Below are 17,398 nucleotides of genomic sequence, written 5' to 3' on the forward strand. Positions count from 1 at the left end.
CAACAATAATAATAATATTATTCTTAATGATAATTATTCATCCATCCATCCATTATCCAAGCCGCTTATCCCAATCGGGGTCGCGGGATGCTGGAGCCTATCCCAGCAGTCATTGGGCGGCAGGCGGGGAGACACCCTGGACAGGCCGCCAGGCCATCACAGGGCTGACACATGGTCCTTCCCATGTGCCAATTCCACATAATAAGGAATCAAACAAAAGGAAATAATCATTATCATCTATATTATAATATTAAATAATTACAATATAAAATATAATAAAAATAATAATAATATTAATAAGAATAGTATAATGTGTCCGCATAAATAACTGATTCTAAAACAGTCCCCGTAGCTGAGTATGGCTGGATCTATAAAGGACGGAGGTCTATGAGTGGGGGAGTTACCTTTAATTCTGATCCCAGCGCAGCCATTAAAGGTTACCAGGCTGTGGAGGAGGTTAAACTGGAAGCCCCATGGCTGATCTGGGAGCTATCTGAAGGCAGGAGAGGCAGGCACTGAGTGTATGGGCGAGGAGAGGCTGACTGCTCGCACGCACGCACGCACACACGCACACACACACACACACACACGCGCACACACACACACACACACGTGCACTCCCGGGCGTACGCGTGTCAGTTTGTAACACACACACAGACGTGCAGAGACGCAAGCCCTCCTCACACAGCAGTGAATTGGTTTGTGTTTGTATGTGTGTGGGGTGGTGTGTGTGTGTGTGTGTGTGCATGACTAGAGAGCAAGTGTGAATGTGAAGCGTACAGTCTTTAGTGTGTGTGTGTGGTTTTCTCACAATGATCCCATCGAATCACGTGTCTCAGAGAGATTTTTAGTCCTCCATGCCTGATGGGCTGATTGGCTCAGTCTTCCAGAAGATCCGCTGAGGAGTCTGTTGGAAAGGTGACATAATGGGCAACCATAACAGTAGTTGTTGTTTTTCACCCCCCCCCCCCCCAACAAAGGCTAACAGTTATTTCTCCAGGGGGCGACACCGAGTCGTCTTTCCACAGGTCGGACTCCGCACATATCCCACTGCGTCTAGGCGTGGCTGAAGATCTGATTGTTGCAGCTGATGTGAGTGTGTGTGTGTGTGTGTGTGTGTGTGTGTTTGTGTGTGTGTGAGAGAGAGAGCGTGTGTGCGTGTGCTTGTTGTAGCTGCAGTTTTAAGCGTCCCATTCACATGGCCTGACTTCAGGCCCAAGTGAGGCGTGGGTGACCTCCGTGAAGGAGCAGTCTCTCTCCTTCTCTCTCTCTCTTTCATTCCTCCTCGTCAGTCCATAGAGGAGGCTCGGGAGCTGATCAGAACAACACAAACTCACAAACCACATCAAAGTAGAAAATTAATTGAGCGTAATATTATAAACACAGTGACCCTTATAACCCGACTCCGTTCCCCTCTCTCAGAACCCCCGTAAGAAGATTAAGAACTATATGTGTCAGTAGGTTGTCGTTCTCCTGACAGTGGCACCTTTAGAATAGAATATTTTTTTTTACTAATAATACGATTAATTGTTTTGATATGAGAGTATTGAAGCTCTATGCGGTCGGAGGGAAGAAGCTAAAATCGACAGAGGCTATGTCTCAAAAAGCACCCTGCGTCATATAAAGATTCATTTAACACCCAGGGGCCCGTGTGACCCTCACACCCTTATAAGGCGTCTTTAATGCAGTGCACTATAGTCTAGCATCCCTACCGAGTATACAATGATTATGGTGCGTTTTGCGACTAATCCAGAGATGCGTGAAGTGTAAAAATTTTGGATGTAGATGGTAATGGCAAGCATGATTTGGAAGGTAAATGCTGAGATGGCCGGTGGATGACAGTTTGAACTCTGCGGTGACCCCCCTGGATGACCCTTAGGATCCCCAAGGGCGCTTACTAGAGACAAATATTCTGATGCGCCGACTACTTTTAGTTGAGGCTGTTTTTACTAAACTGCAGCAGATTTCATGCCGAGTATTTAATAAAGCAGTGGTAGAAAAACTAACCTAACGCTAACCTAAAGCTAACCTTAAGGGATTACCTGGAGATATAGTGGAATACTGTTGCTCTTTGAATACTCAGATATATGGAATTCACTTTTGAATGAGATAAAAAAGTCAAAAGGCACACTTTATGCACACTGCTTAAGATAAGTATGATAAAAATAAAGCCAAAACTAACCACATTTCAACAAATCATTATGTAGGCCTACTAAATAGGCTGAAAGATGCAAGTGTGAAGACTGGAGAGGAAGGAAAAAGGCAGACGGATAAAAGGCCAGAAGAGCAATTATTGCCCCTTTAGTGAGAACAGTTCTGATTTTAACATGAAAACATGTCATTTAATATATATATATATATATATATATATATATATATATATATTACTTTTTACTTTGCACCTTTATGATCGGTACATAAATGCTATCATTTTGGCTAGATTTTTGCTCCGCTAATCTTTGGCAGTGTCTAGAATGTGCCTTTGTTACAATGTCACAAACAGGACCAATTTTGAGGCTACGATGACTTGATTTTTTTTTTGTTTTTTTTTGTAACAATTGATAAACAGTATTTTGTTACCGTGTTTGTTTTTCTTATAGCTCCTTGAGTTTTGTTTCATTTGGTAAGTCCCCCACATCTGCTAAAGGCAACGTTCTCCGTAGTTGCTTTAACAAAACCACCCATCTGACCTGACGAGTTAGCATGATGCTTTTACCTACAACTAACCTAGCTAATGTCAAGCTAAACCCTGGACCAATCACAGCTAAAAGCTAACCTAGCTAATGTCAAGCTAAACCCTGGACCAGTCAAAGCTAAAAGCTAACCCAGTTAGCATTAGAGAACCGGTGTACGTAGCTCGCAGAGTGGCGGGAAAAGGCTTCCCATCTCCTCTGCTCTTTTGTGAAAAGCACTTTTACGTAAAGCTTGTAATGTTGTTCGTTAGCTACTCGGGTGGTTTGAAAACAGTTGTTACCGTGCAAATGTAGTTTCCTTTCCTCCTTTACAGTTCCTTTCATCCCCACACCCCACGCCGCTGCCGCTGCAGCGCTGAGCATAAAAAGCCCTTAAGTGCGCATGTCCTTTAAAAATTAAAAGCCCTTGCTCGGGGAAATAGAAAGGGGTAAAAGAAAAGAAAAGAATAAAGCGACTTCCCCTCTAACAAACCCAACACGGAACAACAATGGCTGATGTAGCTAGCTTGCAATATTAATATTTACAGTTGGAGGACTGCAAGAGCAAACTGGTTTTTATCCCTTTATGCTCCCAGTATGGTGTTGAAGCCCGTAGATGGAACAGCGGCAGCGTCATGAATTAAACAGTGTTACTGAGGCTTGACACGGTTTGCAAAGCCTTTACATCACAGGCCGTTCATTATGTGGAAACTAACAAGTAGTACACGTGTATAATAGACGTAATTATACTAATAATGACTGGATTACTGAGTAATATAGTCATAATAGAGATTGCATGACAATCGAGAGTCACTTTTTGTATTACTTTTTATTCAGCGACACATATAATTCAAAAGTATTTATGTTTGGCACAGTGTAATTTGTGAATTTATCCAGTGCAAACGCTTGATGTGGATTGTATTTAACACCACAAGAAAATGGCAAGGACGCAAACTGCAAATACAGAGAAGCCCCTATTCTACTCGTCCACCCTTGTATTACTTGGTTAATTCTGCATAAAGAAATAGCCTGTAATTTAAAGGCTTTTTTTTGGTTGTACTTTTCCAATTTTTTTAACGGTATTAGTCGTCAGAGTAGATTATTATCATTATTAGGTTAGTTTGGCGGTGTTTCTGAGGACGTAACGGACGAAATGTGAGTACATTAATTACAAGTATTTTTCTTTTTCCTGCTTTAATTTGCACTCTAAAAAGCTGTCATAATGTTTGCCATCTCGCTCGCTTCTCACTTCCACCTCTCTCCACCTCTTTCTTCTCAGCTTTTTTTATTCCTCCCTTGTTTTTTAGCCTTTCTCACCAACCTAGCACTCTCTCAGCAACACCTATCCTGATATGGGTGTGTGTGTGTGTGTGTGTGTGTGGAGGGGGGGGGGGTCTGAGTATCCGTGAAGAGTCAAGAGTTTGAGTCTAGGGAGTTTTCAGATCTGAATTTTCAAAATAAAAGACATTGGCAACACGTGGGGAAGAAGCATTTGGCTCTGCATAACTGTAGTCCACTGACTTCCGGTTTCTACTGCAGCGGTCATACCAGTTTCCTGTTTGTTGGTGTGTGTTATTGACAATGGCATATTTTTCACGATGCCTGCAAGATTTACCACGGCAGAGAATGGTCAACAAACTTTCACCCGTTTGCTGGTAAATCTTGCAGGCATCACGAAAAATATGCCATTGTCAATAGCGCACACCAACAAACAGGAAACTGGTATGACCACTGCAGTGGAAACTGGAAGTCAGTGGACTCCGGTTATGCACATGTTGCCATCTAGCAAACTTCACATCCAGATCATGTTCCTGACAGGTTTAAGCACACCTCTCACGGTGCTTATGGACATTTCTGCCAAATCACGCAGCTACAGGAATCGCATGTTACCCAACTGTAGTGAAGTGTGTACGTGCACGCGCACAAGCATACATGCATGTTGTGCATGTGAGAGAGAGGAAGATAAAGAGGAAGAAAGACTGAACGACAGCGCAATAGACAGAGCTCAATCTGGTGATTTCCGCCTGCTTTTAGAAAATGTCTCACCACCCGTCCCTCCATTATCGCGGGCCACGTTTTACTTGGTTTAAGAGGAGCGTGGACCTTATTTTTAGATTCCTTTAGAAAATAATAATTAAAAAAAAAGGTCTGCTCTGTGTTGGGTTATGATTTTTTAGCTACCTCACTATTCATCTCCATGACCAGATCTTGTTAATGGGAGGGGAACTTGATGATGGCACCAATTAACACAGGTTTTCTCCATCCAGCCATGTTTCCAGCCATCTAATGCCCCCTTTTCACTGCATGGTACCAGTTCGACTCGACTCAACTCTACTCTACTTGCTGTTTTTGGTTTTCCACTGGGCAAAAGTTAGGGATAGTACCTGGCATCAGGTACTTTTTTTGGTACCACCTCCGTCGAGGTTCCAAGTGAGCTGAGCCGATACATGAAAATACCACTATAAATAAATAAAATAAAATAAAATAAGTTAAATATAAATATAAGTAAATATAAATGTATGTATATTTAAATATAAATAAAATCTGATAAAATAAATAAATAAAAATATTGACATTTAAATATAAATAAAATATAAATATAAATAGATGAATAAAATAGAAACAAAAATATAAATAAAATTTACTTAAATAACTGTTAAAAAACACTCAACGGTAGGGAAAGTGCTCAACAAACAAGGAGCAAAATAATCCAGTGATTCGAGTAAATTCTTTCTGAGACCGTACAAGCCTGTTTCATGCCATAAGCAATCATCAGGTCTCATAAAGAATTTACTTGAATCACTGGATTATTTACTTAAATATAAATAAAATCTGACCACTGATTGACTGGTCAGAGAGAAATTGAACAGCTCTGTTTATAACCAGGAAATGCCAAAGCGAGTCTTATGAAACTTGTATTATAGTTGACTATGTAAAAAACTGTTGTCAGCGAATCTCTTAGTTACACAAATACTGTTCATGTGAAGCACAAATTTAGAGTTGGTCTTGTTGATTTTTTGAAAATAAAACACTCGTGTGGGGCGCTGGTAGAGAAGGGAGGAAAAACTAGTCAACACGCCCACAAATGACCAGTGGGGGCTTCGCCGTGAGGGGTACTATCTGCAGTGGAAAACCAAATCCCAAAAAGTAAAGCGAGTAGAGTCAAATAGAGTAGGGTCGAGTTGAGCCAGTACCATGCAGTAGAAAAGGGGCGTAACAGACTTTAGACCTGACACAGCGGGTGAATAGATCACTCAGTCAGTCAGTCAGCAGTACTCAGGTTTGTGAGGACCAAGGTTTGGGAGCCATGGGTCTAAAAGAGTATTTGGTTTCTATTTTCACAGTTATCCCGCACATTTCTTTTGGAGTAATTCTTTCTGATAAGGGGAATTTTTACATTAACCCTTTCTAAAAGATACTAGGCAAGAGCTAGCATGCTCAAAATAATCCACATTTCTACACTTTCTGTAGAGAGAGCATGTTTTCACAGTTGTCCCAACAAGATTTTTTTTTGTTGTTGTTGTGGAATTGTACTATTAAGAAAAATAATTGTATTAACCCTGTCTAAAATGTTAGAGCTAGCACGCTCAAAGTGATCTGTATTTCAATCTTATATAGAATCTCTATGGCTCTTATAACAACAGTGTGTTAACACGGCTAAACGTCTCTGCCATGCCTCGACATACATGGCGACTACAGTGCATCCTTAACTTCCAGTTACCTTAACTAGTCTACAGTAACACGGACAGAAGACAGGACCTCGGAGGACCGTAACGGAGGTTTTTGCATGTTTTAATCCGTTTACAACAAATTGCGTATACTTTACATTACTCCTGACCATTTTCCGAAGCAAAATATAGCGTTTTAGGGGGTTTTTTAAAATGTGATTTTCCTTCCTTCCAGGCAGCGACTGCTTTTCATTGAATTCAGTACGTAAGGAAAATCAACACTTAGTCGCCTCTATTTTGTCAAAGTGAAATCTTTTTTCTTTCTTTCTACAAGTCCTCCAACCCACATGACCACATAGGCCGTACGCCCTCTAATACGACCCACAGGAGCGTTTCCTAAATTAGCGCCCCCTACTGGCGGCAGGAGATATGCCACAGATACTTTTCACCTCTGTACATTGTGGGTTTTTGTCTACTTGTCAATAAATAGTGATCAAAACAATTTCAGAACAATAGAATATGTGGTCAGTGCGTTTTTGTGTTGTTTCGCTGTCTAGTATAGTAACTAACATTGCTATTGACAGCACGACCGCTAGAGGTCGCTAAACTTTAAAACGTAACTATAGGTCGTAATAAGCTACTTGTACAAACGACCTATGGGGTCGTTTTTTTGGTGGATGACAGCGTCCTTTTTTGGTTGTCGTATTTTTTGGTCAAAGTTAGGTTAGCATGATGCTAAGGCTAAAAGCGCGGATTGATTTGAGAAGTTTTCCGGTGTGCTACAGTCCGTTTTAAGACTGCCGCTTCACGGAGCGTATGCCTCCGCTAGAAAATAGTCCCTGGATAAAAATGAAAATGATTGTCTCCTGAATGCGTGAATCAAAGAAAACAGGGAAGTTGGCAACGACGAGTATGCTTCTGAAAATGGTCGGGGAATGAAGCACGGTTTGTCGTAAATGGGCTATTTACCTGCAAAAACACCGGTATGGTCCTTTAATCTCGTCAGGTAGCCTTCCAGAGAGACAGAGAGAGAGAGAGAGCGAGAGCGAGAGAGATGTGTAAGATGTGATGTGTCATCGAGCTGAAGAATAATGGAGGGATGGAAAGTGACAGACAGACAGACAATTTGACCTTTTTTTAAGTTTCAGGTGAAAATTATATAAAAAAAAAACTTGAGAAAACTCGTGCGGCTGGAAAAAGGATTAAAAGGAAGCACCAATGATCAGACATTTACCATCTAAAAAGATATTCAGTAGAGTTATATGTTCGTTGAGGCACACCTCGCCCCGTTAACAGCTGATCTTCAGTCAGTTTACCCTTCCCTCCGGTCCCGTCCTTCACCTGACGAGGGCTTAAATACATCTGACCTGGGATCAGCATTACTGGGGTTAAATCTACCAGGAATGGGCTCAATCCACTTTCAATTGCATCAGTGTAGGAAGCGAATGCATAACTATATGACTACTGGTTGATGGTGCCGCCGAATATTTTTGGCGTGAATTCGGCTCACGGTCCCGTTTATGTTTTGCGGATTGAAAATGAATTGACCTCAACCCTGAGGTGTTACTATTTTTCTCACTTTTAAACACAAATTGTGGTACGGAGAGACTGGTGAGAGCTCGATGGCTGCTCCCTGGGCTTAACCTGACCCCGTCGCTGTCCAAAAAGTCAGGAGGTCAGGGGGGTTCAAGGGTCAAAGTTCACATAGAGCGTCCCACACAGTCTCCTTTAATTCACATTGTTTTCACCACTGGAGAAGTTGCCCTCAAACCACAAACGACAAATGATTTGCTTCGAGTAATCTTTTCTTTTTTTGTTTGTTTGAGTTTTATCTGGAAAAGGTGGTTCCCCTGGTACCCCGCCTTTAAAAGCAGGTGACCCAATTAATGAGTTTGATCTTAATAAAAAGAAAGAAATTTAGCCGATGGAAGGTACCTTCCCATGTATGTCATAGGCATAACTTCGGTGGTCTGATATGTGATAAAGTGACGACAGGAGCAACTTCTCCACGAAAACAGACCCTGCTACACACACACACCCCTGACGGAGCAGAGGATTCACAGCTCAAAGGCTCAGAGTTCAAAGTTCACAGTTGAAATTCATAAACACCCCTCTTGCCCCCACCCTTCTACCCCATCCACCCAGATGACCCGGCTCATCTCCCCCACCCGCCCCCCCTCCCCTCCATCTTCATTCACCCCCCCCCCCATCTCTTATTCCTCCTCATCACTTTCCTGTATTTCTGATCAGGCGACGCTGCCCACCCCCCCCCTTCCCGTTTCAGACGGGCGTGGTCCTCCGGTTGGGGTCCTTGCTGTAGTCCTTGGTGAGCGTGCTGCTCTGGAGGAACTCCCTCTCCGAGTTGAGCAGCCCGCCTATGCCACCACTGCCTGTGGCCGACTTGGCGCCGGCATTGCCTGGCTCGCGGGGGTTCAGCGTGTACATGGGCATCTCGGAGGCGGCTGGCCCCGTGTAGCCACCCTTCCCCAGCGGGGACGTGTCACGGCTCGGCGCCTCGGATGAGCGCACGCTGGAGCGGCGGCGGAAGCGGTAGCGGTAGGAGGGGATGCGGCTGAAGGCAGCTTTCTTGATGAGCTCGGTGCGGGACTTGGCCCGCTGCTTGCGGTGCTTCTCGATGAACATGTGCACGGCCAGCACGCCCACCATCTCCGCCATGATAAAGGAGAGGGCGCCGAAGTAGAAGGACCATCCGTATGAGTAGGACTTCTTACTGTCACTCTGGCCCGGGTCGCCCGAGTTGGCCGAGATGTAGACGATGATGCCGATGATGTTACTGAGGCCTGATGAGAAATGGGGGGAGGGAGAGATGGAGGGGGAGAGCGAGAAAGAGAGAACGGGAGAGAAAGAGACAAATGAGAAAGAACAAAGACAGAGAGTAAAGAGGGTGTGAGTGTGAGGAGAGAGAATAGGAGTGGGTGATGAGCAGAGGGAGGACAGCAAAAAAGAGGATGGTGTTGATGGTGAGAAAGAAGGGATAGAAGAACCAGGGATGTAAATATTTTGAAAAACTACTGACATTTTTTTCACAATGCAAAGCAAGAAAAAGACTAAAAGGATAAAAAAAAAGAAAGAATCACTTAATATGTGGTCAAGAACATCACTGTGGGGATGAAGCAGACAGGAGGAGATGTCTGTCCATCTGTCTGTCTACCTGTCTGTCTATCTATCTTGAGTTCTCTGTTCATCCATCCATCTATCCACCTCCTATCTACCATCCCTCCATTCATTTCTCCATCCATCATCCATCTTTTGATGCACCTCTCTGCTTATTCAGCTATCCAGTTAGGATCGACAGCAAAGGAGGACAGGAAAAAAAAAGTCACAGACAGTGAAGAAATAGGATGGAGAGATGGCATAGTGTGAGGAAGAAGTAAGAACAGGGGGCAAACTCACGAAATAAAAAATGGGAATAACACATTTGATATAAAAATCAACACAGACTTAATACAAAAAAAGGGTGCCAGTCTAGAGGGCATAACATGATGAAAAAACAGAACAGCAGCAAAGAAAACAACAGGAGGAAAATGAGAAACAAAAGACATTTGCCTCAGTTGTTCATACTACATACTAAAAGTGTGCACATTTATTTTGTGAAAGATGTGTATGCATATTACCCAGACAGCATCCGGATGTGGGCCACTTCAGGCAATGATGCGGCACTGATGGCCTTCTTCTGGCCCTGACAAAATGGATGTGAGCCTGAAGTGGCCCACATGTATAACAGCAAATATGGCCCAAATATGCCAAATCACATGTGGGCCTTTTGTGGCAAAGACGCGGTGCTCTGGGCAACATGTGACCTGGATGTGACCCTGAAGTGGCCCGTGTGGTAAATGGTGAATATGGCCCAAATATCACAACACAAATATGGGCCACCTTTGGCAAATATGTGGCACATGCGGCATTGCTATGGCTCGGTTCTGGCCCAGATCTGGCAAACGGGAGCGGACCGCCCAAGCGCCATCATTCCACGCGGTATGTGGGCCGGATGAAATGGCGGGTGTGGGACGGGTCGGGGCCGCAGCAATTTTGCTATCTGGATGAAAACACTTAAGTATGGAGCTTATGGCCACTAAAATAATCAAAGCTATCCCATAACTCTTTCCACTGTTGTTTCCATGGAAACGGCCGGTCAGCAAGTTTATCAAAGCAATAGGTCAGACAACGAAACAGGAGGAGCGGCAGCCGGTGTCAACAAATTCAATTTTTTTCCCCATTTTTAACATTTCCTGATAAAATACGTTTTTAGCATATAAATAAAGAGGTACGGCCTCGGTCAAATCAGACACCGACAGAATGAAACATTTTCTCGCACTGTTGCGATACTGGAACCTTGTCGATCAAAACCACTGAATACAATTAGTAAATTAATTGAACCTCGTTATACAATCTACTCCTGCATCACGTCTGACTGCAAATCATGCCACATGTATTTTTATGTCGCAGTTAATATTTTGGCGGAGCACTGCTGCATAAAAATGGATGGTGTGACACCGTTAAAAGGCTAGCCTCCTCCATTTTGAATTCTCCCTAGCAACCACCCAGTCGGGTCAAAGCAGTTTTCCTATTGGTTGACACGTCAAAATTCACCCAAGTCTAACTCTATACGAAGGCGTTGTTCGGATTTCTTCACAACCAGATGCAAATCCACCGATTGCAACATTCATCCATCCATCCATTATCTGAACCACTTATCCTGCTCTCAGGGTCGTGGGGATGCTGGAGCCTATCCCAGTAGGCATTGGATGGCAGGCGGGGAGACACCCTGAACAGGCCGCCAGGCCATCACAGGGCGACCGCCATGATTCCATTCAAATTAATGAATTTCAGTGCTGTCAAAGTAAACGCATTACCGGTGGGATCAGAGCTTACACTAAATCTGAACAGACAAAGCAAAAAGCAACAATGTTCTTCTAATTCCTTTCTTCTGGTCTTACAAAGTGTCAGTCCTGCTTGGACGAGTCCGCCAAGTGTAATGTTTGTAGCACGCTGTGTGTTCCACTTCCGGTGTGGGAAGATGGCGGCGCAACTTGACGTTTGCAGCGGGCTCACCCAGTACCGCCCATGCAGTGTCTTTGTCCACGTCTGTGTCTAAGTTTGTCTTCGTTTGATGGCTGGGAGAGCCTGGTCTACTGCGTCCTGTGGGCCCAGGGACCACGGCCCTGCCTCGAGCTGTGCCTGAAGAGGTAATGCTGAGGGTGGTCTGACAGGACACGAAAATGGGGCAGGCTAAGCTAACTGCTAGCCCATGCAGACCGGCAGTTCCGATAACACCGAGGGCGGTCTGGCGGCGGCCTCGCCTAGCCTTGACTGTGTTTTTAGTGTCGTCGCGTGGAGGTGTGTTGAAGGTGTCTGGCTGGGAGAGCTGGTATTTGATTGGCTGTGTGGGCTCAAGGACCACGGCCCTGACCAGAGCTGCGCCCGAAGAGGAAACACTGAGGACGGTCTGACAGGACGCGGAAGCGGGGCAGGCTAAGCTAACTGCTAGCCCATGCAGACCAGCAGTTCCGACGGTCATCCTAGCTGGCGTTTTGATATATACGTTAGTTCGGATATATGTGTTTTTGAGGGTCTTGTAGTTTTGGATGTGTGTTTTTGTCTTTGTGTTGCACTGCTGTGGGCTGGGGGGAAACCATGTGTCGTTTCATTTCATGTGCGCAAGTGCATGAACTGAAACGACAAAGTGTTTCCGATTCCGAATATGGCATTCTACATACCGAATACTTCAGTTTTATGCACTATATATACTACATAATAAACGGAGAACATACTAACATTTCCTACACCGCTGGAGGGAGAAAGATGAGAGCGAGAGCAGGAGGGATCGAACTGAGAAGGAGAAGAAGAGGCAGAGGAAAGGGGAGAAGGGCTAAAAGACGGCGAGAGAGAGAGAGAGAGAGAGAGAGAGAGAGAGAGAGAGAGAGAGAGAGAGAGAGAGAGAGAGAGAGAGAGGCTCACTGTATACAGCTGGGCTTGTCTCCCTCCATATCAGTAGTCCAGAATACATTGTGGTGTGAGGCACAGAATGGGAACGATTAGCAGATGTAATTACGCAGACTCAACCCCGGTACTAGTGTGGTAAATAATTACCAACTCTGCTTCATGAATTTACTACAAATCCAATGGGACCCTACCCATCCCACTGAACAGCAATTACAGGGGTTTGTACACACGTGTCGGGGTGTGTGTGTGTGTGTGTGTGTGTGTGTGTGTGTGTGTGTGTGTTTACACTGCCGCGTGCTCATAGTGTATTGAAGCGCTCATTCTTGCCGTGTGATTAATCAGTGTGTGTGTGTGTGTGTGTGTGTGTGTGTTTACACTGCCGCCGCGTGCTCATAGTGTATTGAAGCGCTCATTCTTGCCGTGTGATTAATCAGTGTGTGTGTGTGTGTGTGTGTCCGGTCTCTGCAGACAGCAGCTTTCGTTTGCTTTAGCTGCCCGATGGGGTTGTTCGACAAATATTTGAGAGGTGCGCCCCTTTGTTTGGCATGTCCCCCTAACACATACTTACAGCTTTAAACCCCCCCCCCCACACACACACACACACAAACACACACACACACACAGATGCCACGGCCCACGAATGCAGCATGATGTGTGCAGCTGTCCTTGGCACAACATCTTTGCGTGTCACTGAAGGAGTCCTTCAGGAAGAGACGCCCTGAACCTCACGAGGTCTCTCCAACAGAAGGGGGGGGAGGAGGAGGAGGAAGACCTCCACTCCGGTTTAGACCAGTGTTCCTGATCGGCCGTGTGGCATGGAACCGGAAAATGACCGAGAGAGTTTGTTTCAAAAATATTTCACGGGAATGTTTTCTAACATTTGAAACTCCCTAGATAGAGGAGCGAGAGAGAGAGAGAGAGAGAGAGAGAGAGAGAGAGAGAGAGAGAGAGAGAAGACAGAGAAGAAAGAAGACAGAGAGAGGGGAGAGAGGAAGAGAGAAGAAAGAAAAAGCGGGGGGAGAGAAGAAAGAAAAAGGAGGAAGAGAGAGAGAAGACAGAAAAAGCGAGAGAGAAAGAAAAGAGGGAGATGAAGAAAGAAAGAAAAGAGAGAAGTAAGAGAGGGAAGAAAGAAAGATAGAGAGGAAGCGACAGAAGAAAGAGAAAAGCGAGAGAGAAGAAAGAAAAGGGGAGAGAGAAGAAAGACAAAAGATGGAGAAGAAAGAAAATAGAGGAAGAGAGGGAAGAAGGAAAAGAGGAGCGATAGAGAAGAAAGAAGAGAGAAGAAGGGAGTGAAGAAAGAAAAACGAGGGTGGAGAGAAGAAAGGAGGGAGAGAAGAAAGAAAAAGAAGACAGAAAAAAGGGAGAGATGGATAGATGGATAGATAGATAGATAGATAGATAGATAGATAGATAGATAGATAGATAGATAGATAGACAGATAGACAGATAGATAGATAGATAGATAGATAGATAGATAGATAGATAGATAGATAGATAGATAGAGGAGGGCTTTCGTGCAAAATGGAAGGCTTTAAAGATGGGCAAAATCTTCTCCCACCTTTTATATTCTACCTTTTACACGTTTTCCAGTAGAAAGAGAGAGAACAGACTGCTCGACAGTGAAAGGGATGAGTGGCGTTAGAAAACACCAGTCTTCCTCTTCAGGTCCGGCTTCAGAGGAAGACTCACAGAAGACAGAGGACAGGGGGGAGGAGAGTAACAGAGAGGGAGAGAGAAGACGATAACGCAGGAGGACAGGAACAGAGGGTGAGGCAGGAGAGAAAGGATGAAGGCTGCGGAGGAAGAGGAGGGAGGAGGCTAACCTGCAGAGACGAAGAAGATCCCAGCGCTGAGGATGACGTTGTGTCGACTCCGGTAGAACTCGCTGGCGGCCACACACAGTCCTCCCAGGAACAGAAGACCCACACTCATGATGGGGAAGATGCTGGAAGCTCGCACTGCACCTGCACACACACACACACACACACACACAAAGAAGAAACACATTAGCAGGTTTTTTTGTTGTTGTTTTTTTAAGATTCCCCTCCTCCCCCTTTACTTGGCCAATCACCCCACTCTTCCAAGCCGTCCCGGTCGCTGCTCCACCCCCTCTGCCGATCCGGGGGGGAGGGCTGCAGACTACCACATGCCTCCTCCCATACATGTGGAGTCACCAGCCGCTTCTTTTCACCTGACAGTGAGGAGTTTCGCCAGGGGGACGTAGCACGTGGGAGGATCACGCTATTCCCTCCAGTCCCCCCCCCCCCCCGAGCAGGCGCCCTGACCTACCAGAGGAGGCGCTAGTGCAGCGACCAGGACACATACCCACATCCGGCTTCCCACCAGCATACACAGCCAATTGTGTCTGTAGGGACGCCTGACCAAGCCAGAGGTAACACGGGGGATTCGAACCGGCGATCCCCATGTTGGTAGGCAACAGAATAGACTGCTACCCCAGATAGCATCCGGCAAATATGTGGCACATGCGGCATTGCTGTGGCTTGGTTCTGGCCGAGGTCTGGCAAACAGGAGCGGACCGCCCAAGTGCCATCATTCCACACGGTATGTGGGCCGGATGAAATTGTCGGGTGTGGGACGGGTCGGGGCCACAGCAGTTTTGCTATCTGGGGCTACCTGGACGCCTCCAACTGTTTTTTTTTTCCACTCTAATCTCTCCATAAGTTTGTGAGGACTCATCCTAATCGTCCCCTGGTTCTAGTGTTCAAGCTGCAGCCGCCCCACGCCCTACTTCAGTCAGTCCGTAGATGACAGAAATACCCCAGTATACCAGTGTTTCTACCCCGAGAGGAAACGCTTTAAGATTCAGCATCATGTGGGGTCTTATGTAAAACCCATGGCATGATGTAGTGACACATGGACTGCTTACTGTCATTCAGGTCACTCATAAAGAAGTCAACTGCAGCAAATGTAGTTAAGCGTTAATGAGTACAGTCTAGTGTATGTGTGTGTGTGTGTGCGCACGCGCGCTGTATTTGAGGTTGTGCACTTTATTATGTGCACTTGAAAACGTGAATTTGCATGCATTTTGTGTTTGCATGCACAAACATAACATAACACACACACACACACACACACACACACACGGTGGAGCCAGCATGCTGCTTGCATGTATATGTGTGTGTGTGCGTGTGTGTGTGTGCGTGCTGTATTTGAGATTGTGCACTTTATTATCTGTACTTGTATATGTGCATTTGTATACATTTTGTGTTTGCATGCACAAACATAACACACACACACACACACACACATACATGCAAGCAGCATGCTGGCTCCAGTGTGTGCGTGCGTGCTGTATTTGAGATTGTGCACTTTATTATGTGCGCTTGTTTTGTGCATTTGCATGCATTTTGTGTTTGTATGCACAAGCATAACATATGCACTAACACACGCGCACACAGACACACACACACACACACACACACACACACAGTGGAGACAGCGTGCTGCTTGCATGCTTGACTGGGCCTGAATGGAGAACATGTTAAAGGCTTCAGATTCCCACAGGGAGAGGAGGATAGATGGAGAGGAAGAGAGCGGGGAGGAGGGAGACAGAGGAGGGATACGGAGGAGGGAGATGGAGGAGGGAGATGGAGGGGGGAGATGGAGAGACACAAACTGAGAGTCAAAATGTCCAACCAAAGCCGTATACATTCACACATGTAGCGCTACATCTACAAAGCAAGTGTGCCATCCACACAACCCTAGATGTGTGTTAAATGATCCTGTGGGGGTAAAACCTCGACAAATGTGACACACAAACCTCTCGATATACACGTCAGAGCTACAAATACACAATCTACCCACCGCTTTGGATTTGTTGTTAAAAAATACAAGTAACTGGAAAAAAACATGACACCGTAGATGTGACGCAAACCCCACAGAACGGGGGACGTTAGTGACTTAACAGTGTGTTGATGGCGTGGGCTGCAGTCCTGTGTGTGTCGTCGTGTGTGTCGCTGTGCGCAGTGTTGGTGTGGTCGAGTCCTGCAGCACAAACGGGATGTGCTGCTTCAAGCTGCTCTTCACACGCCCCCTGGACCAGATGAGTGGATTCAATGTGAAATAATCCCAGAGGACTTGACAGGCTTTATCCGTCAGCGTCTTTAACTGAACAATCGTCCTACCCATTTTTTTTTTATCAGTTCAGCAATCAAAACACCTACAGTTATTCATCCCTCTCTTAGTTTCCCATAACTTTATACTGACATGAAGGGTACCAAGTGCACTTTTCCGCAACTGGCTTGTCGAAACCAGTGTAAAATAGGCATTTATGCCAAACTACTTCCATCCATTATCCATCCATCCAGCCATCCATTATCCAAACCGCCCATCCTGCTCTCAGGGTCGCGGGATGCTGGAGCCTATCCCAGCAGTCATTGGGGCGGCAAGCGGGGGACACACCCTGGACAGGCCGCCAGGCCATCACAGGGCCGACACACACACACACACACATTCACACCTAGGGACAATTTTACGTTAGCTAAGGATAGCTAAAAATTGTTTTTATAATGCTAATTTTGGCCACGCTAGCTACTGAGCTAAAGTTGTTTCAAGTGTTTACACATTCTTACTAACTTCAATCATAAATATATAAAAAAAAATATTGCAACACTTTACAACAACGTTGATCTATAAACGAAGCAAAAATACAGATAAGGACTGCTCGCTAGCTAGCTAACGACAAGCACAATCCACCTCCAGAGACTTGCCTTTTCGGTCCTTTGCAGCCATTTTAACCACAGCCATTTTAGCCATTTACCTAAATTAGCTCTGAACTGTTGCCCAAGTTAATATTAACTTGCCAGCAAGCTAACTTAATTAACTAACTAGTTAGTTTGTTGTAGTTAGATGCAAGATAACATGGTGTCGAGCTCCAATATGGCGGTACAACTTACCGATAGCTAAGGTAACTTGTGCCCTGTTCACATATGGCTAAAGTACTTAAAATGACTAGATATTATATACTGTTGATTTTTACCTTGAGCAAATACTCCGCCCATATAACAGTACTGCTACAACTGGTACTACAAAATTAAACATTTTAAAGCACCTTTCACAAGCACAAGGATACTG

The 17,398-nt window shown here is 45.1% G+C and overlaps 1 protein-coding gene across 1 annotated transcript in view; it reads right to left on the reverse strand.

Annotated features, from left to right (window-relative positions):
* Positions 1 to 8,620: 8,620 nt before the first annotated feature.
* The window catches only part of cacng3b (calcium channel, voltage-dependent, gamma subunit 3b), a 48,590-nt gene continuing 39,812 nt past the window's right edge, over positions 8,621 to 17,398 (reverse strand). Inside the window, exons 4-5 of the mRNA XM_056288021.1 lie at positions 14,128 to 14,268; positions 8,621 to 9,141 (exon numbers count right to left, since the gene is read on the reverse strand). Of these exons, the coding sequence (XP_056143996.1) occupies positions 8,621 to 9,141; positions 14,128 to 14,268 (662 nt within the window). The remainder of the gene's footprint in view (positions 9,142 to 14,127; positions 14,269 to 17,398) is intronic.

This window comes from Lampris incognitus, chromosome 10, assembly GCF_029633865.1.
Source record: "Lampris incognitus isolate fLamInc1 chromosome 10, fLamInc1.hap2, whole genome shotgun sequence".
Lineage (NCBI taxonomy): Eukaryota > Metazoa > Chordata > Actinopteri > Lampriformes > Lampridae > Lampris > Lampris incognitus.